The sequence below is a fragment of the Equus asinus genome, chromosome 21, assembly GCF_041296235.1.
Source record: "Equus asinus isolate D_3611 breed Donkey chromosome 21, EquAss-T2T_v2, whole genome shotgun sequence".
In the NCBI taxonomy this organism is placed as follows: domain Eukaryota; kingdom Metazoa; phylum Chordata; class Mammalia; order Perissodactyla; family Equidae; genus Equus; species Equus asinus.
The window spans coordinates 78,140,352-78,166,785 of NC_091810.1; the positions used below are offsets into that span (position 1 = coordinate 78,140,352).

Here is a 26,434-nt window from a genome sequence, read left to right on the forward strand (position 1 = left end):
GGTTGAAGCATGGTGAGCAAGATGAAGAATTGCTAGAAATGGGATCAGAGACAGAAGCAGGGGGAAACATCAGGTCTATTTATTTATTTTAAATTCTCAATGCAATGATAAATCATTTAAGCAGAAGAGTGATATGATCTGGTTCTACTTTTAAATATATTGTTCTAGTTGTTCTGGGAAGAAGAGGTTATTGGAGAAGTAAGAACAGAAGGTCATCTATCCCATCTCGTTTCTCAAGAAATGAAGGCAGAAACTGTCTAAAAAGGCAGGTGTCAATACTAGAAAAATGATTTAACTCAGAGCCTGGAGACTTGAGATTCTGCTCCTTACTCATTAATTTACTGGCTGTGTGAACTTAGACAAAACAGGCCTCCCTCTGTTTCAGTTTCCTCACAAGGTTGTGAATTTCCAAAGAGAAAATGGGCATGAACATACTCAGTGAAGGAGACAGGCTCTCTCTGCAAGCGTGAAGTGTCCTTTTTCTTTAGAACCTTCACAGCCTCATGTTTTTCTACAAACCCTCTTGCAAAATTTTCCCCAAATCCTCTATAATTAATGGAGAATGCACTTTCCACTTTCATTTTTTTGCAGGTTGTTTGGATACAAAAGAGGCTGATCTCTATTTCCTCATTGATGGCTCAACCAGCATCCAGAATGAACAGTTTGAGCAAATCAAGAGATTTATGTTAGAGGTGACAGAAGTGTTCAGCATTGGCCCAGGCAGAGTCCAAGTTGGAGTTGTGCAGTATTCACATGAGATCAGAGAGGAATTTTCTATCGGTGTCTATTCTAATGATGTGGACTTAAGGAAGGCTGTTTTGAACATCAAGCAACTGACGGGTGATACTCACACCGGGGCAGCCCTGGCCTTCATGCTGCCAAAAATAAGGGAGGGAAGGAAGCAGAGGCCAAGCAAGGTTCCCTGTTACCTCATTGTGCTGACTGATGGGCAGTCCCAGGACCACCACCGCATCCTGGAAACTGCTAACAGGATAAGGGCTGAAGGGGTCACCATTCACGCAGTTGGCATTGGGGAGGCTGACAAAACGGAGCTGCAACAAATTGCTGGGAATGAAGAAAGAGTTCACTTTGGGCAGAACTTTGATTCTTTAAAAAACATAAAAAGTGAAGTTGTTCACAGCATCTGCACTGAGAAAGGTAAGCAAAACTAAAAAGGCTTTTTTCTCCACACTTCTTTAGTTGCTTCAGGCAGACTAAAAGCCAGGCTGAGACGGGAGCGATGTGACCAGCTGTCTGGCTAACGTTTTGCTAACTTCCTTTACCACCTTGGAGAGATGCAGCCCCTCCCTTTAAACCCATTGCCAAGGTTGGAAAAATCCCTCTCCAGACAGCTGCCTGAGGCCACTGGGGAAGTCCTAAGTAGGAGGCCTGCTAAGAATGCTGTGGCCTTGACACAGCCCACTGCTGTGGAGCGTGAGAGGCTCTAGGTGTGAGTTGTGTGTGAGTGGGCATGCGCACGCACTAACTGAGGCAGGTGAGCACAGTGGAAACAAAATGGGCTCTGGCTTTAGGTAGATCAAGGTTCAACTCACTTTTCCACTTGAGCCTCAAACTTCCTCATCTATAAAATGATCACAGAATCCTACCTATAGGAGAGAATCCTTGTCGATTTAGCATAATAAACACCAACCATTATTCTCTATTATGAATGCATATCTAGTACATATGTAACCCTTGTTTATTTTTATTTTTAACAGAAACACGTTTGCATTTTTGTTCTGACTAAAAATTAAGTAACAAGAGTTTGGAAGAACAATTTGCAAATTCTGGTACCTGATTGTTATTTCTCTCAATAATAGCCACTTACTAATTGAAGGTAGTATGTGTCGATTGCTAGTATTAGCACGTGAAAATATTGTCTGCTGGGAGGCAAGTTAGCTTACTGGTTAAGAGAGAGGATGCTGGAGTCAAAGAGCAAAAGTTCAGACTCCAACTTTATCACTTATCCTTTGCGGACCTTGAATAGATTACTTACTGTCTACCTGCCTTGGTTCCCTTGTGTGTAGGCCTATTATGAATCTTACAGGTGATAATGCATGTGGGGCACTTAGAAGCATGCTTGGCACATTGTAAGTGCTACATAAAAGTTAGCTTTTGCAGAGGTTGGCTAAGGTGTTCACTGATGAGGGAAGGAAAAGAATTCTGACTTATTTGAACTTACAAAAGAGAAAATGTGTTGGAATTTTCTCTACATCACTAAAATCAAAAGAAAAATAAACAAGCCAATAAGTAGCATTCTCAGCAAAATCCTAAATCCCAATTTTGTTCATTGTCCTCCCTGTGTGGACAGTAATAGAGCTGGGTCTTCAGGATGTCTTAGAAAGAGTACAAGAGGAAAACTTCCCCACTGTTTCCTGGAGTTGATGCCCAGGAAAGGGCGAGGGTTTCAGAAGGCATAAAGTAGATCCTATCTCAGGTCCTCTCCAGTGAGAAGGTCCTGGACCAAGCTGAGGAGGTGCAGTACAGGCAGTTGCAGATCAGAGGCCTGAACACCCGCACGCCTGAAGGAGGAGACGAGCAATGCACATGGAAATGAGCCATAAGATGGTGAACAGAGAGGGAGGAAAACTAAAGAGCCAAAGCTCAAGGGCCTAGAAAAACACTGGCTCGTCTCAGAACAGATGCGGATGGAGTGAGAAAGAGTGCATTGGTTAGTTGGCTGGTTAAGTGGCTCTCACAAGAAGACCCCAAAGTACACAACACAGAATATTATTTCTCTCTTGTGTAATAGTCCTGAGTGAGCAGTCCAGGTCTAGTAGAGGCTGCTCCATGCTCAATACATAGCTGCCATTTCTAGGCCAAAAGTGAAGCTCCAGTTCTCATCACCTTGCGTTAGTGGAAAGGGAGAAAGGGCCAGGGGAGCCCACCATACTCAGCTGTCTTATTGTTAAGACCCGGAAGTGCCCAAATCACTCCTGCGCATATCTATTGGCTGAAACTTAGTCACAGGGCCACCTCCAGCTTCAAAGAAGCCTGGGAAATAGTCTTTACCTGGCCAGCCATCTGCCTAGCTGAAACTTTATTGACATAGAAGAATGGGAGAAAAGATATTAGAGGACAAGAAGCAGTCTGTCACAAACAGATACAAGGGGGCACTTCTTGTGGACACTAAACCACATGTAAAAGTCTACTCCGTTTACATGTGTTCCATGGAGGAAAGCCTGCCACACTTCACAGCCGTGGGGCTTTGCCAAGGCCACAGACATCTTCAGTGACCTCCTTATTTACAACTTTCATGATGGCCCTGGGGCAGCTTGGTTCTTAAATGGTGGTTTTAATCCTCCCTTGTGGGCCTTACACAAGTTATTGAAAAATGATTATCATTTTATCCTTCTATGGCTGATGCTAATTGTTTATTCTCAAATAGTATGGGATAGACTCTGTGAGTGTTGAGGGAGGGACTGGTAAGAGAATGACAGCACTAACAGATAAATAGACAAAAAGGATAAGACTGAGGAGATACATGCTAAAGAAAATCTATTTGCATATTTTGTGTATATACGTACGCATACATACGACATCTGTATTATGAATTAATAACAGTAGTTTTTTCTATGGCTTACAGAAATCGATCTTCTTTGTGGGTATGTATATACATATACATATAAACATATGCAAATATATGTCCATTTCCACTCAGTAGGGGATCTACAAATTTTATGTGTAAATAAAAGCACAGTCCATGTTGAATAGATATGTGTGTACTAATGTACTTGTTATCTCTAGTAAAAGCTTTTCACCCCAATTTTTAATACTGATTTATAGTACTTATCAAATCACTTTAAATTATTCCAGAAAATGATGCTATATAAAGATTATTTGGAATTTTGTGTTTCAAGAGTATACATAAAACCCTGGAATATCAGTCCTATGACTACAGGGAATTGGTTATTTTTTTTCTGATTCCTTTTTTTTGATCACCACTGTGTCCTTAACACATAGCCTTATGCTTGGCCTTTCGTGCACCTCAAGAATTATGAATGAATGAATTGTGAATAAATGAATGATGATGCATGAATAAATACAGGCTTTGGAAGTTGCATTCTTTCTGGATAATCTTCGATGGATTTCTGATTCAGAGTCCTAGTCAGCAGGTTCCTGCTAAAGAAGCAAATAAAATTTTCAAATGCAATAGCAGTTGCTTGAGTTAATTTTTGACATTTTCTGATTAATGCATTTATTTCTGCTTTACTATTTCTGCATATTCTGAGAACAATGTCAACCTGGTTTATTTCTGGTCTTTTTGATAACGTGCAGGATGTGAAGACATGAAGGCTGACATCATGTTTCTGGTGGACAGTTCTGGCAGTATTGGACCTGAGAATTTTAGGAAAATGAAAACCTTCATGAAAAACCTGTTAGCTAAGATTCAAATTGGTCCTGACAAAACCCAAATTGGTGTCGTTCAGTTCAGTACTGATGCTAAGGAAGAGTTCCAGCTTAATAAATACTTTACACAGAAAGAAATTTCAGATGCAATAGACCGAATGTCTCTCATCAACCAAAACACTTATACTGGACATGCACTGGAGTTTGTAGATCAGTACTTCAGCCGCCTCAAGGGGGCCCGTCCTGGGGTCAAAAGGTTTCTCATCCTCATCACGGATGGAGAAGCACAGGATGGTGTGAGGGACCCTGCTAGAGCTCTTCGGGAGAAAGAGGTGGTCATATTCTCTGTGGGAGTGTATGGTGCCAATAGGACTCAGCTAGAGGAGATCAGTGGGGATGGCAGCCTCGTCTTCCAAGTTGAGAAGTTCGATGATCTCAAGGCAATAGAAAGTAAACTCATCTTTCGTGTGTGTGCTCTCCATGGTAAGTGGCCCTGTTATTCTCCAGGACTCAAGGATGTGAACTGTTGATTTTACAGTGGGTTGAACAGTGGGTTGTACTCTGGGCTTGGCCTCTAACTGGACTTTGATGTTAAGGTTTGGTCTTATCTCTGTTGTATTAAAACACCCATTGACCTCCAGGGATATTCCAGATTAACAATGTTGTCAGCTAGTCTGGCAACAAAATCGTCTGGTTTTGGTGACTTCAAATGTATTCCGTGAAGTTCTCAGAATTTTACATTAAACTTCCACCTCTTTAATACCTGCATACCTAGATTTTTCCAGAGCCAATTTTTAATCCCAAATGATTCCCCAGAATTGTTTTTTGGCTACCTATAACCATTGTTAAGTAGTAAATAATTAGAAATACAAATTCTTCTTCACCTTAGTTAAATTAAATCCAGTATCCTAAGCACACACCCCCCCGCCCGCCAAAAAAACTCCTCTGTATTTTAAAGAGATATATATTGTATATATTTTCATTATTTTATATTATTCCTTAGCTTCTATCAGATAGGTATTTTACATTTGTGTGTTCACATATCTATCCCTTTGGAAAATTTTAATTTGTTACTTTTTAAATGATTGCTTGGGGTCATCATTTTTATTTCACAAACTATAGTGCTTTTCAAATTGTGTTGACCTGGGGCTGGCCTGGTGGTGCAGCAGTTAAGTGCGCATGTTCCACTTCGGTGGCCCGGGGTTCGCAGGTTCGGATCCTGGGCATGGACATGGCACTGCTTGACAAGCTGTGCTGTGGTAGGTGTCCCACATATAAAGGAGTGGAAGATGGGCATAGATGTTAGCTTAGGGCCAGCCTTCCTCAGCAAAAAGAGAGGAGGATTGGTGGAAGATGTTAACTCAGGGCTAATCTACCTCAAAAAAAAAATTGTATTGAGCAGCCTTCAGTTTGAGCCCATCAATTTGAATGGCTTTTGAGTGAGAAGTGGCTATAAAACTACATGTAAGACTAAAACTGCCTGTTCTTTTCAATCTATCATGTGCTGTTACCTGTGTTTTGGGTACAACTAAGAGAACAAACTAAAGTATTGGTAAGTTTGTTGTGTGTCATTCCCCTGGCCTCAGAGAGACCTCTTTTGGACTTTATTCTTCAGAATATGTGTGTGAAGTTTTCAGAAAGTTAACAAATAAAATGTCTCAGTGTGAACTCTGAGTTTTAGGCAATGGCGCTAAGATTTCTCTCATTACAACTTAATAGGAGTTTTTTCTTCCTCCAAGAATGGCAGTGATTCCAACACTCTTGATAATGCTGAGACTTTGTAAGAAAGGCTTACCTTACCTTGTCCACAGCCCCACCTTTGAAATTCGCAAGACTTTTCCTGGCATTTCTTCATTATGATACATGGAATGTTTGTAGATTTCCTGTCTATAGCATAAGGTGAAATTCAGCTGCCGCACACATTAGATTGACTCATAAATATTTTTTGAGTCCTGACTAGTCACCACATCTCAGTGGGTCATGGCCCCAGTTTCCTGCAGATATACCCTGGGCTCATCCACAGTGTCTGAGACTTGAAATTTTGAGACCTCATTGCCAAAAATAAGGATTGGAGGTAAGATAGGCAAATGGAAGTTGGAGAAAATGAACCTTGGGAAAGGATGTGCTTAAGGTACTGAGGGAAGGAAAAGAGAGGAGAGCCCACACTTTGGAGACCTAGACAGAGCGGTCACTTGGCTTCTAAGGTGGAGGAGGGCTTGGGGCTAGGGATGAGGTGATAGGAGCCTTAGTTGTACCCCCACTTGGGGCCTTTCTGAGTTCTTATTCAGGAGGTCAGGGGAGGGAGCACAAATAAACGCAGATACGTGTGGTACACATAGGAAAGTCTGCCTACCAAAAGTTGAGAAGACAGCTGGAGCCAGAGGAAGTAGGACAAAAAGCCCAGCTTAGACAATGAACACCTAAACTCTTTAAAGCAGCAGACCAGTTTGGCAAACATCGGTCATGTCTTACCATTATATTGACATTGAACTACCTTCTGACATTTCCTTTCTGTTGAAAGTCTGCTTAGCAAAAGACGTTACACTTTCTAATGAGATTTAGCAGAACAGGAGCAGAACATAAGAACCACCACTCACAGAGTCATATAGATACGGGTACGAATGTCCTTGGAATCATGCGCTGGGCAAGTTGTACGTTTCTGAGCCTCAGCTTCTCTCTCCGTGAAATGGCAGCAGTGCCCTCTAAGAACTCAGTGAGCTGCAGTGTCTGGCACATGGTAGGCTCATGTCAAATGTTAGTTTGCTCTCCTTCTCAGCTCTCTGTGTAGAATGTACTGCAGAAGGTTTGTGATGCCTGCTTTCTTCTTCTTTCAGATTGTAAAAGGATTAACCTGTTAGACATCGTGTTTGTGCTGGACCATTCAGGCAGCATAAATTCACAACAGCAAGAAAGCATGATGAACCTAACTATCCATTTGGTGGAGAAAGCAAATGTTGGCAGGGACCGAGTTCAGTTTGGAGCTCTCAAATATTCTAATGACCCTGAGGATCTTTTCTACCTTAATACGTACTCAAAGGGAGCAGCAATCACTGAGGATCTGAGGAGGCGCAGGAGCACAGGCGGGAATACCTTCACAGCCAAGGCTCTAGAGCACGCAAACAGCCAGTTCACTGAGAAACATGGCAGCCGCATCAAGCAAAATGTGAAGCAGATGCTGATCGTCATCACTGATGGGGAATCTGATGACCGATCGCAGCTCAGTGACACAGCACTGAAATTAAGAAACAAAGGCATTATCATCTATGCAGTGGGCGTAGGAAAGGCCAACCAATATGAACTTGAGGCTATAGCAGGGGATAAAAACAATACTAGGCATGTAGATAATTTTGACGAACTGAAAGATACTTACCAGTTTCTACAAGAGGGTATGTGTGCCAATGCACAAGAGGGTAAGTTGTGATTTTTAAAAATTTCTATGGGGGTAGCAATGAAAAGTTAGGCAAAGAATAAATTATGCATCTTGGCTTCTCGTTAGCTGGGTATCATGAGCTGAACATTCCTCTGCTCAGGCTACATGTTTTCTCATCTCTAAAAGAAACATGTCAATTGAGAGAGATACTAAAGGTCCCCTCCCACCATGGCTTGCACGGAAGAGATTATACAAGAAGGCTGCAGAAGCGTTCTTGCTGTCTTGCCACCCTACTTCCTTTTTCTTGGCAGAAAGGAACTCTTCTTAGGATCATATTCGCCTTGCCCCGTTTCATAGCTACTCGTGGTGTTCCATTTGCTTAACGGTCTCAGTGCACCACTGGGCATCAGTTTCATGCCAAACTCAAGTGGAGATCATGGTATAAACAGACAGACTTTTGTCTTTGAAGATCCAGGGCCCTCTAAATGGGATTAGAGGCATCCTGTGGGGCCACAGGAAGTCCAAGCGCTCCAATATGTTTTTCTGGATAAGGGCCACCAGTGCAGAGGGAAGGATATGGGAGTTGAATATGGGGTAAAGGAGACTGGATGCTAAGAAAAGGGAGGAAAGGGGCCTAAGCTGATTCCATGAGATACCACTGGGGTAAGGTGGGCTGGAGGCATCACATCTGAGTGAGGGATGGGCGAGACTTGCCACCTGCTCTGAAAGCAGCCAAGATTGACAAGTCATTTAGGGAGGGCTGCTGGAACCTCTTTGGAAGGTCTGAATCCTTGCCGTATATTGGCCCAGTTCTCCCAACCTGGCAAATAAATCAGTCAACCAACTAACTTCCTTTCATCTTTCCTTCTTTGTTCTCTTCCTGCTGACTTCCTTCTCTTCTTCCTTTCCTCCTTTCTTCCTTCTTCTCTACCAGTTTGAAACCTGCTTTTGTAGCCAACACAAATCATCTTTCTAAGACTGACATTATCCCACCCCTGTAAGCAGTCCAACCCCAAACAAAGCCTTCCTGCAAATCCCATGCAGATCAGCATTTACTGTGCTGAGTGAAACTATGTCTGACCACCATAGCTCTACCTTACTTAAGTAAGCAATAAATTTATCTTCTTGTTTCAGATCCTGAATAATGGTATTATCTTTAAGAAAAAATTAGAACTTTTCCCAAGGCAGCAGGACCGTCTCAATTCTTCTGCCTGTTCTGGCCTATCCCTTGACTCCTACCTTGAAACCTGCTCTCCTTGCCATCTGTCTTGCTACCTTCCAGTCCATTCTCAACACTGAATGATCTTTCTAATGCACACTGGACCATGTCACTGCTCTGCTTACGGTTTACAATTTCTAACTCCTGAGTTCCATCTAGCACCCGCCCACGTCTCCAGCCTCATCTATTGCCCCTCCCCTCTTCACAGTCTCTCCTGCCATTCTGAAGTTCCACCAAATCTTTGCAGGCACCATTCTACCCACCACAAACATGCCCGCCCACCACTTCTCCTGGCTACATCCAGCTTGTCTGTCACATTTCAGCCTTTGTTTGCCAGTTACCTTACCCAACACCTGATGGTATTGCCACTGTGTCCTCCAACCCCTGCACCTTCTATTTCTCCTGGTGGTAGCACTTAACACATATTTGCTGTTTCCTTATCTGTATCTGTCTCAAGACTATGAACTCCTTGGGCGGGTTTGGCCTCTTATTTATCATTGCGTCCCCACCAAATGTAGTATGTTACTGGGACTACAGTCTCTTCCTAGAAATATGGGGGCTATTTTATTCTCATCTCTCGTGCCTACCAATTGGAGGTAGATACTGAGATGGAGTTTGGGATGCAAGATGTGTATTAGGGATCCACACCTGTGAAAGAAAGAGGGATAGCAGGATGGGCAGAAGAAGTCAAACAGTGATGCGTGCTTGACAAAGCTTCAAACCTGGTAGAGAGCTCTGGAGAGGGCATTGCCCATCGGAGTTGTCCAGCATCAGACTAAAACAACAGGGTCTTTATATCCCTTTCTCAGTTAGTCCCTGGATGTGGTCTGCCCTGGGAAGAGCATGGCCTTTGGAAAGGCATCTCTGTAGTGAGGCTGACCCTGAAAGGAGCTGACAGCTGGAGGCCGTCTGCTGATCACACTCAAATAGCCAGGCAGCAAGTGCTTCCTTGAAGGTCTATCTAGACAGCCCATCTCTGTGTCTGCCACACTACCCTTACAAGGAATTACTCAGTGACCTTTAGTAATGACTTTAGTGCCTCCCCTATCCCAGCCATTGCATTTTATTGGAACGGAGTGTAGAAGATCATCTTTTGGTTATGGGACATTTCTCGCTGAACTTCAGGAAGATGACTCCATGCCCTGTTTACTAGCCATAAGCACTTGTCCGATGAAGTTTTAATATTTGGCTTGTGATAGTATTAAAAAATTTTTGCAGTAGAAAAAAGTTCTGGATTTAAGGCTAAAAAGGATCGAGAGGTCCATGTACCAGCTCCACTGCATAGTAATTGTGTATTCTTAGGCAAATTATTTAACCTCTGAATTCCATTTCTGTATCTATACAATCAGAATAATTTCTCATAAAGTGGTCATGAATATTAACTGTTATTGAATGCAAAAGATTTTTTAAATGATAATTCTCAACACAAATAAAAAGTGGTAGCGTTACTAGTAACAGGAGTACTGATAATGGTACAGTGGTACCATTACCTTGACTTGGGTGAACCTTCCAATCTGGGTATGTTGAAGGGATTTCTAGTCTCTTTGTAATTACCTTTCAATGAATATATTCAATCTATTCAAACTTATTTTCTTTCACTGAGTATATTTCAGTGTCATTTCAAATGAATCATATAAATAATTAAAATTTGAGACAAAATCTATTCTCTTTCTCCTTCCTGCTATTTTTCCTTCTCTCTGTGAGCCATTCAGTGATTCTCTCTTCTGTTAACTTATCTTGATTTGCTGCTAATGTGGGGATTTAGTAAAGCAATTTAAGTATTTGAGTAAGGGGAACATTTAGAATGATTCATGAGGAAAATAATTGATTTATTTTTTCCAATTGCAGTCTGTAAAATTCAAGAAGCCGATGTGATTTTCCTTTGTGATGGCTCTGACAGGGTATCTGATTCAGAGTTTGTTACCATGACAACTTTCTTGTCAGACTTAATTGATAATTTTGACATTCAGTCTCAAAGAATGAAAATTGGGATGGCTCAATTTGGGAGCCACTACCAAGAAATTATTCAGTTGAAAAACTCTCTGACTAAAACCGAGTGGAAGATGCAAATTCAAACTATCACCAAGAACCATGGGCATCCGAAAATTCACTTGGCCCTTGAAGAAGTGGCATTGATGTTTCGTCCATCTGCTGGTGGGAGAGGAAAAGCTGGTGTCCCTCAAACTTTGGTTGTTATCACATCTGGGGATCCCCGCTATGATGTGTCAGATGCAGGAAGAATCCTGAAAGACCTAGGAATTTGTGTCCTGGTTTTGGGCATAGGGGACATTCATAAGGCGCAGCTTCTGCCGATAACAGGCAATTCTGAAAAAATAATAGCCTTTCAAGACTTCAATAAATTAAAGAATGCAGACGTGAAGAAAAGAATTGTCCGTGAAATCTGCCAGAGCTGTGGGAAAATCAGTAAGTGTTCCCTTGCTCGTTGTTTTTATTTAATTGCAACTTCTCACTTCTCCATTTCCCAAGGTGTCTTATGAGCTAGTCTAGCAGAACGTATTTTTAGAAAAGTGTGCAGTGAGAATAGACTTCTCCTCTGTTTCCAAGAAGTTTGGGATCAGTCAGCCTCCCTCAGAGACAAGGAAAAGGGTGCAGAGGCTGGAGGAGACCCTGGGCGGTGTCCTCTGGTCAGCCCTCTCCCCCCACTGCAATCCAGTGTTTATGCTCCTCTTAGCATCTAGAACTCAGTTTTCTCTTTCTCGCCTCTCCACTCCAGAAGTCCTAGAATAATGCCTTATATCCAATAGGAAGTAAGTAAAATAAACATTTGCTGTTTGGAAGTTTTACTTTCTTAACCTTGTTAAACCATCTTGTAAGGGACTCGGTGTGCATGTCTGTTTGTGTCTGTGTGGGCATATGTGTGTGTATGTTTTCATCTTTTGATGATGGCATTCATATACTCATAATATAGTAAAGATTTGAATTGTCCTTAGGGATTACTTGATTTCCAGAGGTCACAAATGGCTGCAGAGGCCAAGTGGGTAATGTAAAGGAGTCAAGTGGACAGGGAGAGCAATGACCCATCGATGGGGATGTCACTGTTCAGCTCCAGCTGAGAGCAGCCAGCGTGGCTCAGGTTCTGTACATTTGCAGCTGGAGTTGGAGGACAGCACATTAGGAAGCAGCAGGCAATGATAACATTTTGTGGAATTTGCACAACATGCGGAAATTCCTCAAAGTGCTTCTATTTCTAGAGCTGTTATGATTGGAGCCACTTCTTTCGCAATTTGTATTGGTCTTTCCAAGCTCTCCAGATCTTTTATATCCCATTTGGGTGTTCAACTGCAGGCAGATGGTAGAAAGAACCCTGGGCCTGGAATCAGAAAGCCTGGGTTCTGTTTCTAGTTCCGCAGCAGCAGCCACCGCAAATATTGTCTCCTCGTGTGTAAAATGAGCAAGTGGACAGGGTCAGAGGTGACCAATGGAAACTTGTAGCTGAGTTGTGTTTGTCCTGTCCGGTGTTGACAACTTGTTAAATCAGTTGACAGCTTTTACAAACTGGAGATTTTACATTAAAAATGTAGATTTTAGGCTTCTTGTTGAAAACTCAGGTGAACTGACAATCCTGGGCCCCCTTTTCCACATGGCCACTGTCAGCTGGAGCTGAACAGTGAACAGATGGGTCATTGCTGACCATTCATTTTCTTCACTCTCTGCCCATCTGACTCATTTATATTACCCAGTTGGCCTTTGCAACCATTCGAGTTTGTGATCTCTGGATTAAATAATCTCTAAGGACATTTCAAATCTTTAATATGTTATGATTATATGAATCATAGTATGTCATCATTAAAAGAAGAAAATACACATGTGCATACACACACACACACACACACAGAAAGCCAGGCAATGAGAATGAGACCAAACCATGGTTGGAACTTGGTTCCAAATAGCTACTGGAACTTGTAATATTTGAAAGGGAAACGTGTGTTATATGGTGATCGAGCAGCCAATATCTTCCTTCTTGAACGCTTTTTGGGTACTAGAGACCCTCCAGTTCTGGGCCATGACCACTCTCGTTTTCCTGCCTGGTTTCCAGATTGCCTTGTGGACATAGTGGTCGGGTTCGACATTTCAACTCACCTACTGGGACAGCCGTTGTTCCTTGGCCACCCCCAACTGGAATCATACCTCCCAGGCATCTTAGAGGACATCACCTCCATCAGGGGGGTGAGCTGTGGGAGAGGTGCAGAGGTGCAGGTGAGCGTAGCCTTTAAGGTGAACAGTAACCTAGAATTCCCTGTCAAGTTCCAAATCTACCAGAAAACGGTATTTGACAGCTTGCAGCAAGTCACGGTCAATGGGCCAACTCATCTGAATGCAGAGTTCTTGCAGTCGCTGTGGGACACGTTTGAGGATAAATCTGCATCCCGAGGACAGGTATCCGCGTCACATTCTGTGTCTCATCTCCACAGCCCTTCATTTGTTTCTCCCTCACAATTATGTATTTCGTTTTCCCATCATCCCCTTCTCTGCTTTCCTCTTTCTCTAGGTGCTTCTCATCTTTTCAGATGGTCTTGGAGGTGAAAGCACCACAATGCTTGAACAGCAGTCGGACAGGCTCAGAGAAGCAGGTATTAAGTTGAAAATTTAAATGATGAGACATGGAATGTGCTGAGCAAGGCTCTACCTGCTCAGGAGCTCTAGACCTGGGAATCTGTCTGGCTGCTTGTAGCAGATGCTGTTGGCGCCCTGCCTAAACCCCCTCGATTAGCCCACACACTCATCCCCCAAATGCTGCAAATGCTATGGCTGAGGGCTTACACCTGTGACTCTCTACAGACCGTGCCCTTGACTAACCTGCTGCTTGGAGGCGGGGTGGGGTTGTACCACATCCCACCTGGGAGTGGAAGGGGGGCAATCGCTGATATAGGGATACAAAAGCCCAGCACCCTGGCCTCAAGTAGGTCAACTCTGATACAATTTATGCTCCAGACTCCTTCATGAATCATGCCAAGGTCGTGCCAATCGTGACTTTGCTGAGACACATCCTTGCTTACAACTTCCCCTTCCCTTTTCTACTGAATAAATCACACGCACACAAATTCCTCTCTCAGATTCTACCTCTAGAGAACCTGACCTAAGATGTTTCCTGCTGTCTCTGATTATCCATGTGAAAGCTAACAACACGGATTTTGAAAAGCACTTCTCAGTACACATCCTCTGTCCGTGCCATAGTTTCAGACTGCGCTGGAAGCTAAATGCAGGAGTCGAGAGTCATGTGCAAAGACAGAAGGCTCCAGTGGGTGTCAGATGGGGTGCACTGTCGAGATTCCCTGCGCACAGGTGCACACTGGCTTCTGAGGTTTAGCTGCCATGGGCAACCTCCCTAGAGGCCACAGAAATTTCCTGCATGATTTCTGGGTTGTGTCACCCTCCCTTCTCAGATCCCTTCAACACCTTCCCAATGTTCCCAGGATATCAAATTCCTTAGTATGGCCCCCAACACTTTGCAGGGTCCGACTCCTGCTCCCCACTCCAGCCTTACCTAAATTTTGCCTCCTCACATTCAGCCTTCCAGGCATATGGAACCTTTTCTATTCTTCCTCTGAGGAACTTCACAGCCTCAGCATCCCTGTCCTTGCATAAATTCTTTTCTTTTGCCTAGAACACTCCCCACTCTCAGCTCCCCCCAAGTTCTTCTCTCCACCTTCCATCTCTGATTCTTTCCCTTGGCCAAATTCCATTCATCCTTTAGGATCAGCTTAGACATCTTAGAAACCTTCCATGACCTTCCAACACTGACTTAGGAGACTCTCCTTTGGGCTTCCTTAGCACCCTGACATTCCCTCTCAGAGCACTTATCTTCTCAAAGCAACTGTCTGATTCTTGTCCCCCTCTTCCATTAGACCATGCCTCTGTGAAGGGAAGGAGTATGCCTGTCCTGTTCATCTTGTATTCCTGGTACAATGTTTTGGACATAATAGGCTTCTAATAAGCAAATACTTGTTTAGTGAAAGGATGGGTAGAGTAAATGAACTAGCAGATGAATTAATAAGCGAATGAGTGAATAAATGAATAAATGAACTCCTGGGAATGGCTAGGAGTTCAGCTGAAGTTACAGTCATCCTGGGCTTTCCTCAGGCTCTCAGGGCTGGTTCCCAGGGCTGTTTGGTAGTGGAGATGACTTGAGAGCTATCATTGATTTGCATTCAGGAAAATTCTGAAGATAAACAATGCCCTTTCTTAAAAATTGCTTTTGAATGCCCAAGAATTGCATCACAATCAGTGGTGAGCCATTAAACACAGTTTTCTGCTAGTGTTCTTCTGTAAGATTTGTAGATAGTTTCTCTCGAGTACTTTTTCTTGGGGGGTTTCATGCTAAAGTTGGGGCTCAGCGCCTAGTGCGTGTACTGAAAATGCAGGCAAACCTGCTGTCGGCTTCTTCATATATCAAGAGTACTGCTTTCTCTTATGTTTTTTTCCCCCTTTCTGATTCTTTGAATAATGTTCCCTGAGTAGAAATATGATAGACTTTTCTTCTTTTTCATGTACAACCCTTTTGGTTTTATGTCTGTTATTTTTACTCTCTAGGACTTGACGCTCTGCTGGTGGTATCGCTAAACACAAATGCTCATGATGAGTTTTCCAGCTTTGAATTTGGGAAAGGATTTGATTACAGGACCCACCTGACCATTGGAATGAGAGAACTGGGCAAAATGCTATCACAATATCTGGTGAGTTGTGGAAGAAAAAATCATTATTCAAAATGCCGTGGGAACAAAATTGGAGTCTTGATGAGTATTCTCAAAGACTGCCTTGTTTGCCCCCTAAAAAAGTACATGGTCTTTACTTTATGAAAAAGTGTGAAAGAGTAGAGCATTGCATTTTTGTTTTTGCATGTCCTTTTATCCTTTATCATCTCACCAAATGAATGCAGGGGACTAAACAACCAACCAGCCCCTAATCAGATAAAAAAGCCTCCAAAATTTATGCTGCAGAAATCCCGGGAAACAGGAGACTATCAACTAGGAACCAACCAGTCTTATGCGAAGTTGGCCTGTGGCCATCTATGTAGCTGGTCCCCTTTCTATAGATAGAGGTCATTTCCTTGAAGAGGGTATGTTGCCGATACAGTTGCTAGCCTAGTGCTCTCTAATGTGTGTCGAGTCTGAAGGACAGCCTTCTCTGCAGCTGCTCGCCCAAAGGGAGAGCACAGGCTGGCAGGTGGTGGATTATGATGTGTGTAAATGCAATTCTTATGTAATGAAGCTCCTCACAGTTGTTGCTCACTCAAGGTTGCTTTTTTCCAGGGAAATATTGCAGAGAGGGCTTGCTGCTGTACATTTTGCAGGTGTCCAGGGATTCCAGGACCTCAAGGGACCCGAGGACTACCAGCTTCGAAGGTGCCACTCAGTTGTGAAACTATTTTACCTAACGGGCCTTGATTTGGTACGGGTGGGGCTAAGACTGAGTAGTTGAATTGCAGCCTTCACTGGAAACTAATGTCATTGCTTTGGGCATTTCATGTGACTTCTATGGTATAGGAGCCAGTTCAGAAAGACTCACTTTTGATAGTTATTAAGAGTAACTCCCTTTTCTCTTATATATCCGTGGTGAGGTAGCTCCTTGGTTTTGCAGTTCATACTTTTGTACCCACTTTAGACAGCCTGAAAGGTAGCGAGAGGTATTAGAAACAGCAGGGAAGTTGTGCTTGCTCAGCATTGGAACACGATTGAACTCAAAAGTAGCATAGCATTGCAGGTTAATAGCCCCTTAAAAAAATGAATTATAAAAGATAGATTACACAACAACAGCCCAGATAGTGCATCACGATATTTTCATTCAATGGAATTCTCTGCGGAGGTAATAATGGATGAACTACAGCTACACAGGACAACATGAATAGGTTTTACAAATGCCGTAATAGCCAAAAAAGGCAAAACACAGAAGAATACATTTGGTATGAATCCATTTATAAAAAGTGTGAAAACAGGAAAAACTAACCTATAGTGTCTAGGGATGAAAAATTAAGCAGTGAAGTATCAACAAAAGGCAGGGAGTACTATGATCAAAGTCAGGGGTGTGCTCCGGGGGTGGAGGTGGAAGTGGGCTGTGTCTGGGATGGGGGCTGCATCTGGGTACCAACGACATCCTTTTTCTTGGCCTGGGTGGTGGTAACAAAGACGTTCGCTTTATAATAATTAAGCTGTAATTTATATTTTATTTACTTTTATGTACTTTTTCAAATGGGTTTTAGATATCACAATAAAAAGGAGTCTGTTTTTTTTTTTTTTTGCGGAAGATTAGCCCTGAGCTAATATCTGCCACTAGTCCTCCTCTTTTTGCTGAGGGAGATTGGCCCTGAGCTAATATCTGTGCCAGTCTTCCTCTATTTTATATGTGGGATGTCTGCCGCAACATGGCTTGTTATGCAGTGCGTAGGTCCGCACCCAGGATCCAAACCAGCAAACCCCGGGCTGCCGAAGCAGAACGTGCAAACTTAACCGCTGCGCCACTGGGCTGGCCCCTGTTCTTTTTTTTAAGAGATCAAATGTAATACTTGCTCATGGGTTCTGCCTTATCTGTCCTTATGGAAGGATTATTTATCTTGGACTGTTTACTAAGTTATGATGTTTTGTTTAGCACAGTTTCCTTTCTCATTGCTTTGCTCAAGTGAGTATTAGAATCATATCCCAAAAGTACAAAGCCCCTGGTATACTGAGCGACAGCTAAGACCTGTGTTAGAGATGAGGAAAGCAAACTTCAGATTGACCCCTTGCCACAAATAAGCCACGCGGCGTTAAACCACAAGTGACTGAGGGAGAGAGGATCAGAACTGAAATATATGTAACCTCGTTGCTGGCAGAAGGGCTTATTCTTTCACGAGCTCTCAAAATTGCCAAAGAAAATAAAATGATCTCTTTGGAAATGTTATCAATTTGCCTGATAAAGAGTTGTGGCGACCACTGCTGTCCTCCATGCATCGTCCTCAGGCCCAGGACTGGCCCTGACACAAGGAGCTGCCAGGTGGGTTGCGAAGGTCAGCCTCCTGTAGGCGTCCAGAGGGCCAGCTCCCACAGAGGGCTTCAGAGGTGAGTGCAAGGACAAGAGTCAGCTCCAGAGGGGGGCAGACTATCCCCAGACTCAGAGCCGCACCGGCAAAAACTACAACCAAGTTGGAGGGAGGGTCTTGCCTAAACTGCCTCATGATTTTGCAAGTTTGAATTGATGGGAGATGGCTATCATTTATTTTTCTCTTTCCTCCCAGGGTTCTCCAGGTCTCAAAGGCAGCAGAGGACACAGGGGAGAGAGTGGAGACCCTGTAAGTTTTTGTGACCCACCCCCTCTACACACGCACACACACACACACACACACTTATTGATTTTCTTTTTCGTGAAAAGCTTTGCTTTCCTATAGAAAGAGTAGGTGGAGTTCTGTTTCTGTGTTTATTTTTTGTAGTTTTGGGTGGGGAATGGGTTACTTCTCTTTTCCTTTCCTTGTCTGAATCCTAAGGCACTTGCTAAACCTACTTTTTGGGGGGAAGTTGGGAGCAGGCTCACCTACATGTTGCCTGGCACGCTTGTATGGGGGGCAGGGAGCTGGGCATCCCCCTCTCTACCCCTCGCAGAGTGACTTTGGGCCTGCAACCCAGTGCTTCGTACATGGAGAGGGAAGAGGGCAGAGCACCCCCAAGGCGGGGCGTCCTGGTTACCTGCCACACAGAGGCTTTTGACTCGCAGTCTTTGATCTTAAAACCAGAGCTCTCACTTGGTTCATCCATCCAATTATGAAAATGGATTTGGAGGAACTGAAACCACATGGGTGGCTCCAATGGGGACAGGAAAAGTTTAGGAAGCATCCAGCCTGCGTCTCCATCCTCTTAGAATCAAGGCTAGCTCCTTGTCTAGGCAGCAAGTTATGATTAAAAGCAGAGGCTCCAAAGTCAGTCAAGGGCTGACCTAGATGTGAGGCTTAACCGGATTGTTAACTTCTCGATCCTCAGTTTCCTCATCTGTAAACATTTATAAATTCCTCTGAGGCTGTTGTTTACAAAATGACCACTAAAGGGGATGCTCTAAATAACCAACTCTGTTATCTGCAGAGGGGTCTGGAGCCCTAATGAGCAGGGAAGGTCTTTGAGTGTGGGAGCTAGTGTCACCCAATTGCCTGGCTGGAAGCCCACGGCTGGCTGAGAGTCCAGTCAATGGGAAACTGCAGTGTTTAGCTACCTCTCAGCAAGCTGTGGCTCTGGGCGAGGCCTCCTGCTGAGAATAATCCTCAGAATAAAGAGAGGAAAGCAAGCGAAAGGAAAGTCACCTCTCCAGTCACCTACCAGGAAGGAAAAGATTAAGCTCATTGCTAAACAGGTATTTTTCCATACAGCATAGTATCAGCACCTGCCGTGCACCCAGATCCGAGCCAGGCCCAGGGACATGATGCAGGAAGAGACAGCTGTGGGTTCCTGCCGTCAAGGAGCACAACATTGTTCTTGAGATTCATTTTACTCTGGCATTTGCCTGTATTTAAACATTTCCTGGGAGAAGTGGGATTGGTGGGAGATGCACACATCATTGATCTTGAGCATTCTTCCCTGTGTGCATGGTCTGACTTTGGGGATCTTTAACCTGGTGGTCCTTCCCGTGAGCACTGGCTTGGAGTACTGTCACTTCCCATCAACTGCTTCTACTCAGCTCCAGTTCCCAGGCACCAACTTGCTTCTCTGCGGTCAGCAATGCTGAATTTTCCAGGGCAGCACGAGGGCCCTGGGCAAGATGTCAGGCCAACATGTGTTACTGGAGTATTTGGAATGTGGCTGGAAAGTGAAGCGACTTCCGAACCTTTGGCTGCACTGTCTGACGAGGGCCTTGAAGTGACTGAGCTCCTCCTGCATCTTTGTGTGATGGCCGATCTGTAGGGAAGCCCTGAAGGGTCACAGGGAAAATGTTTGAATAGAGGGGATAAGTGGAGTTAAATGAACAAGTTTGCGGGAAGATTTGCTTTGTCTAAAGCTCAGAGTGCCCCTGTGACCTAGCTTAACTCTTGAAAAGTAAACTGTTGGCAGCTTCTGGTGAAAGAGTCACTTCAGATACCTGTTTGGGTCCCTTTTCCTAGGGAGGACGAGGAGATACTGGACCCCAAGGAGATAAAGGGACTGCAGGATGTCCAGGGGAGCAGGGTCAGAAGGTAAGGCTCTGCTGGAAATGTTATTTTAAATTGCCTACAACATCATCTCCTTCTCTCCTCCATTCTTTCCCCCCTCGTTTTCTCTCTTCCATCATCCCTTCCTCTTTCCCTTTCTCCGATTATATGTGTTAGTTTCCTCATCTGCAGATTAGTTCTATTTCTTAATAATCGCAAGGAATTTTGTGCACTAATTAAATTCCATCTATAACCTCTTGGTGGTTGTATAGCTGGAAGCAACTAAAGAAATATACAATCACTGTCTTTAGAGAGACAGCCCCTTCCTGCTCCAACAGTCTGATCCATGTTCTGTCTTTGATATGTCAGTGAGAGCTATCTAATCTTTTACAGGGAGCCAGAGGATTTCCTGGATATAAGGTACTATAGTTTCTTCTCAAATTTGATTTCCTCATGGCATTGGTTTCCCAATAAGCATGTAGCAGAGATCTCTTTTGACCTGATTGCTGCCCCTTGCTGTCTCTCAGGGAGAATATGGAGCTGATGGGATTGCTGGACTCGATGGGGAAGAGGTAAGCCATTATCTTCAAGTACCATAACATCATCCTGAGGTTGATATACATATGTTTTTTTAAATGGGAATTTTGTTCTCTTTGTCTTCTTTTAGGGTGTTCATGGATTTCCTGGAAAAAAGGGAGAAAAAGGTGATCCAGGATCCCAGGTAATACTTTTCAATACATCAAAGAAGGAGAATTTGGTGACACAGCCAGTCTTAATTGCTGTGTGTCAGTGGTTATTAGAGATAAAATTGACAGTAGACTTAGCCACATAATGAAGGCCTATTACCACTGAATAGATGCTGCATTTCTGCTTGGAGCAAGTGGGGAACTATGTAATTTTCAAGAATTTCCAGCTAGGAAAATTCAGGCGTACAAGGATAGTCTATGGGCATGTTTTTCAGAAGTCTGAAAATGAATACTTTTGCCTGTCAGTGGCTTCCATGTTCTCTTTATTGCATCAGAAAAAAATTGACCAGAGAAAGAGACAAAATTGCTTTGGTGGCCTTGATATAGCAAATGACAGTGAAAGTTTTTATTTTAAATTCATTTCAACACTCATTAATATGTGCCTACTTAGAACTAAGCAGCTGTGCTTTTATATTCTGGTCCATTTATTTATCAAATATTTTTGAATACCTGGCATATGCCAGGCACCGCGTTATGTGTCAAAGAATCAGAGATGAACCACACTGTCTTTGTCCTCAGGGATCCCATGGTGTAGCTGGGGAGACAGACAGATCAACAGCTAATGCTAACACAGAATGTGATTAGGGCCATGTGGCAGGCATCTACATGGGAGCCCAGAGAAGGACCCCTAACTCAGCAGGGGAGGGAGGGAGTTCCGGAAGTCTTTCTGGAACAAATGGTCCCTAAGCTGAAGATGAATAGGAATTAGCAAGACATGGAGGAAGGGCATTCCAGACAGAGGGAACAGGATAAGCAAAGACATGGAGGCTTGGGGGTGCTGCCTGGTATGAGCATTAGAGTACAGGTAGAGGGAGGTAAAGTTTAAGAGGTAGTGGGAAGAGATGAGGAAGGTATTGGTGAGCCATGCAGAAGAGTTTGGTTTTTAACCGTTAAGCAGTGGGGAGCCTTTGAAAGATTTTAAGCAGGGGGATCACAGTTGAATTTACATTTGAGAAATATTACTTGGCAGTAGTGTGGAGGCTGTGTTGGAGATGACATAGATGAGAGACAAAGATGAGAGGTGGATCTGTAATAATCAAGGTGGGAAGTGATGAAGGCTTCAAGTAAAGCAATGGCAGTGAGGACGAGGAAGACATATTCAGGGCATAGCAGGGCCCAGACTGGAGCAAGAACCTAGGGGGCAAAATTTGGAAGCATTCACTCTCAAGAGTTATGCAGAGTGAGTGCCTCCCTAAATTTTACACCCTCAGTGACTTGCTTGTCTTCCCCTAGTCCCGGCTCAGGGACACAAGATTTCTAGATCTAGATGACCAGCGGAGTAGGAAATGAGGAGTCAGGCAAAATGCCTGCAAGGATCCTGGCTTGGCAAGTTTAGTTGGAACAGTTGAGTTTGAGGTGACAATGGAATATCCCTGTGGAGGTTTGCAGCGGGTGTCAAAGGTTGCTAGACTGGCTGGGATGTCTAATACAGTACCGAGGAGCAATATGTGACTTATTATTAAATTCAAATTAAAGTGAAAAATTCTGCAGTTCAGTTGTACTAACCACATTTCATGTGCTCAATAGCCACATATGGCTGGTGGCTGCCATGTTGGACAGTGCAGATAGAGAACACTTCCATCACTGCAGGAAGTCCTACTGGACAGCACTGTGCTAGACCGTAGGAAGGTTTCCCGTTTCTCAGCCTCACTACAGGTAATTCCGACCATAGGTTTAAAAGTGGACTTAGGACTGCTTGAGATGTCTAAGGGAACCTGGCTGGGAGAGAAGAACATAGATCTTTTTGTCTAATTGATTTCCCCCGCTAAATACACACAACACTTGACATTTTAATGCCATTATAAAACCCTCCTACAAGCTAACTCAGAAGCTCATTTTGTGTTTTTCAGGGCCGCCCAGGTTCCAGAGGCCCCCCTGGGGGATACGGGGAGAAGGGCTTCCCAGGGGACCCTGTAAGTTACTCGGGCTCCGTTGGCTCTGAATTGTGTGGTTGCTCCAAGTTCCTGTCTCCTCTCCCTCGTGTATCCTGCTAACCTATAGGCAGAGGCTTGTCTTGGGAGTCGGGGTGCTGCATGTTGACCGAGGCTTATTTGTCTGGGAAAAATCTGTCTGCGTTTAATCTGGGCTGATTATATTAAAAATTCAGAACTGGGAACTAACATTCCATCTTAATCATCTTTATGGTCCATTGAAAGTTTCAAGTTCCTTTGGGGGGAAATTTCCACAGTTTTGCTTATCGGGCTTCTAATGTTGCAGATTCCCTATGTGCAGACATCAATTTCAGGGGGCTCTTACTATACTCTTGAGGGAGTAGCGTGTTTGGACCAGTGTACCAGTGAAGCTGCTGATGCAAGGAAAGGAAAATCACCATGGCTTCAGCACTCTTAGAACTCCTCATTTATCGCCAAAGCCCCTTCAAACTTGGGGAAATATTACTTTCCTTTTTTTCATAAATCTGTGAGTTTCAAATGTGGAGAATTTTCTCAAACCTCTCATCACTTAACCCAAATTAGCTTAGTATTTGAATATTGTACCATTTCGCTTAAAAAAAAAATGCTGATACTTCTTGATTCTGAAATACCTTTTAAATCTTCCTCTAGGGTAATCCAGGACGAAATAGTGACATCAAAGGACAAAAGGGCTCCCGAGGAGAACAAGGAAGACAAGTAAATCGGATCTACTTTCCACACATAAGTTGATTAATTCTGTTACTGAGCTGAGGCTTTTATAGAATATAAATTAATTAATTAGTAAAATAAGTAACTCTTCTGTAATTTAACAAACCTGTCTAAGTTCACATTTACAAGAGCCTGACTTTCTTAAAATAAAGCATGTCCATAGAAGGTTACACTTCTATGAGCAAAATTACTCATCTTCCGGAGGATGATATTATGTGGGAAGCTGGTGGTAGGAGAACATGTTGCTGTACCATCTTCCTCTTAAAGATTCTAGCCTCACACCTTTGTTCTCCTGTTTTAATAGTTCTTGAGGTTTTGGTGCTGATGCTTCTGTATGTAATTTACTCAGAATCATTGCCTTATGATCTTGGGGGGACGATTATATTTCTAGGGTAGAACCGGACAGAAAGGAACTCAAGGCAGTCCTAATTCCAGAGGAGGCAGGGTAAGTGTTCCCTTGGACATTTATTTTCCCTCTTTATCACCTGAAGCTGCCACAGAGGCATTCAGAATATTTTTTTGCTGCAGATTCGGCTGATCCAGGGCTGATAAACTGGCACTATTGTCATTTGGGGCCAATAATTCTTTGTTGTGAGGGGCTATCCTGTGCATTAGAGGATGTTTTGCAGCATCCCTGGTCTCTACCCACTAGATGTCAGTAGCACCTCCTCCCCTCAGTTGTGACATCCAAAACTGTCTGCAGATACTGCCCAATGTCTAGGCAGGGAGGCGGAGTGGCCGGGGGCGGGGGGGGGGGGGGGCAAAATCGCCCCTGGTGGGAACCACTGTGACATGCTCTCTTTCTCTTTATGTATGCCAGTGGGAAAGAAGAATCACGGATAAGTTCTTCCTGAGTGAACTCAAATGCTAGGGATCAGGGCCAAGCCAGTGGCAACCTGAAGATCCTAGGGTAACTTTACAGCATCCATAAGATATCAAGGCTAAATGGGGAGATGGGATTTCCCCTTCTTTTTAAGGAACAACCAAGGAATCACTTTTCTCTTTGTGGACTACTGAAGTTGGAGATGCTAATTATAACATGTTAGAAACCACCTAATCATGTGCTCAGCAAAGAGGTCATAAAGAGAAAATAACGTACAGCATCCTAGCTTGGCCCCGAGCTTTGTTCAAAAGGGAACTGAGAATGCTTGGCTTTCTTTTCTATTGCGAACTTGGAATCTTCTCTCTGCTCTGAGGCTGTTGGCTGATTACCTTTCTCTCTGGGACAGCTAGCGGAGAAATGCGTTTTGATTCCTCTCGCCTTTGTTTGTCTTGGCTCCGAGTTCTTATGGGGAAGAATCTACACTCAGATGGCTTAGGCTTCCCAGAGCTTCTGGTAAAATTCGTTGGGTCTTTGCCCTCTTCTCCACTCAAGAGAATTAAAATTAATCAGAGGAAGCAGGAGAGCAGCAAGATGAACCAAGTGCTATAAATTTGAAAGATAAATTTGTATTTTTGTTGGTTTAAGAGAAAATACTTTCAGTTTGAAATAGCTTTATTACTTCGCCATGGATCAGGCAGTTTTTACAAAGAGATGCTAGAGGTGGGGTGGCAGGTTACTACTTGGACAAACCAGCCAATTACTTTCAGTCACCCCAAGGACAGGGGGCTCTCCCTCCCCTATCTTCCCCACTTCCCTGCACATCTCCTTTGTAAACACTTCTCCTAAATTAAACAAGGCAACGTGGATATAAAACAACATCAGACACTTCTACCCCCTCCTCCACCTTTCCGGTGAAGGCCAGAATTCTCTACGAGGGTCAGAGGATCTTAAGTGAATTCTAAAAACACAAGGAAACCTAAGACGTTGCCTCCTGGGTGATAGAATTTCAACTTATCTGAATTAATTGTTGCATCAGCTGTGGCCAAAACAATGGATCAATGTACTGAGAACCAGCGCATTGAAACCGCATTCCAGGTCGTTGCTTTCGGCCTGTCATGCAAAAAAAAATACTTACGAATAGTAGTGTTTATGCTTCTATAGTATCTGTTTTGTGCCAGGACCTGATCAAATCACTTTTAAATATTAATTCATTTAATCCCCATAACAAACTTAAGAAGCAGATACTATTATTATATCGATTTTACAGATAAGGAAAATCAAGGAACCTCGGGCAAACTTACCCAGGATCAGAATAGGTAGTAAGTGGCGGAGCTGGGGTTTGTCTCCCTCCGGAGTCCAGGCTCCTAACCTTGCTGGCTAACAGTTATTGTGCAACTGCTCGGGGCCGCACAGGCATTAAAGGACAGAGTGGAGCTCAAGACTGCTTGACTTCTAAGCACATGAACTAACCATTGTGCTATACTGTCTGGTCACAGAATAAATGCTATTTTATCCTTGCATTTTGATGGAGACAGAATTATGACATCATGAAACAGTGGCCTCAACCTTTCTTTACAGTTTCTTTTTTTACTGTTTCATCTCTGCTTTCATATGTCAAGAGCTCCATTAGTCACATCAAAGTACAAACAAGTTACAATGAGCAACTTCTCCCCAAGGGTCTTTGCATTTTAAAAGCACAGAGTAACTGAATCAAGGGGCAGAACCTCAGTGGAGGAATTCTGGTCATCAGCGAACCTGGTGGAGGTGATAGACGGTCAGGCAGGTGATTCTAAGGAACTTCAGAAGGTGAGCGGTTGAAAGAAAACAGTGGTTCTGAAGTAACAATTTCCATGCTTTCTGAATGAATGAATGAATGAATAGGCTTTTTTGAAGTATTTGTTTTGTACCTAAAGTACTCATGGTGGTTTATCACAACACAAAGTAAATTGATGGTTCCAAGGTTCTCTCAGAGAGGCAGGAGTGGGGCCTGCGGGGGTGAGGCTACAGACTTTATGTTGCTTTTTTAGGGAAAAAGAAGTTAGGATGTGGGGTCTGAATCGTCTCCCAGCTTGGCTGCCCTCTGGAAAGGAGAGGGTGTGGCAGAGATGGCCGCTAGGTGGAGAGCCTGAGCTGGCAGCGGGAAATCGCTTCTGGATCCATGCATAAGGATCTGGGAGCAGAGACCA

General features: G+C 43.6%; 1 protein-coding gene across 1 annotated transcript in view; it reads left to right on the forward strand.

The window, feature by feature from the left end:
• COL6A5 (collagen type VI alpha 5 chain) overlaps positions 1–26,434 on the forward strand; it is a 130,940-nt gene that overhangs the window by 44,632 nt on the left and 59,874 nt on the right. The window contains exons 5-20 of the mRNA XM_014859456.3: positions 592–1,158; positions 4,279–4,833; positions 7,185–7,760; positions 10,788–11,363; positions 12,997–13,337; positions 13,450–13,531; positions 15,492–15,634; positions 16,211–16,303; positions 18,169–18,222; positions 20,014–20,085; positions 20,434–20,460; positions 20,568–20,612; positions 20,708–20,761; positions 22,637–22,699; positions 23,348–23,413; positions 23,817–23,870. Coding sequence (XP_014714942.3) covers positions 592–1,158; positions 4,279–4,833; positions 7,185–7,760; positions 10,788–11,363; positions 12,997–13,337; positions 13,450–13,531; positions 15,492–15,634; positions 16,211–16,303; positions 18,169–18,222; positions 20,014–20,085; positions 20,434–20,460; positions 20,568–20,612; positions 20,708–20,761; positions 22,637–22,699; positions 23,348–23,413; positions 23,817–23,870 — 3,368 coding nt within the window. The remainder of the gene's footprint in view (positions 1–591; positions 1,159–4,278; positions 4,834–7,184; positions 7,761–10,787; positions 11,364–12,996; positions 13,338–13,449; positions 13,532–15,491; positions 15,635–16,210; positions 16,304–18,168; positions 18,223–20,013; positions 20,086–20,433; positions 20,461–20,567; positions 20,613–20,707; positions 20,762–22,636; positions 22,700–23,347; positions 23,414–23,816; positions 23,871–26,434) is intronic.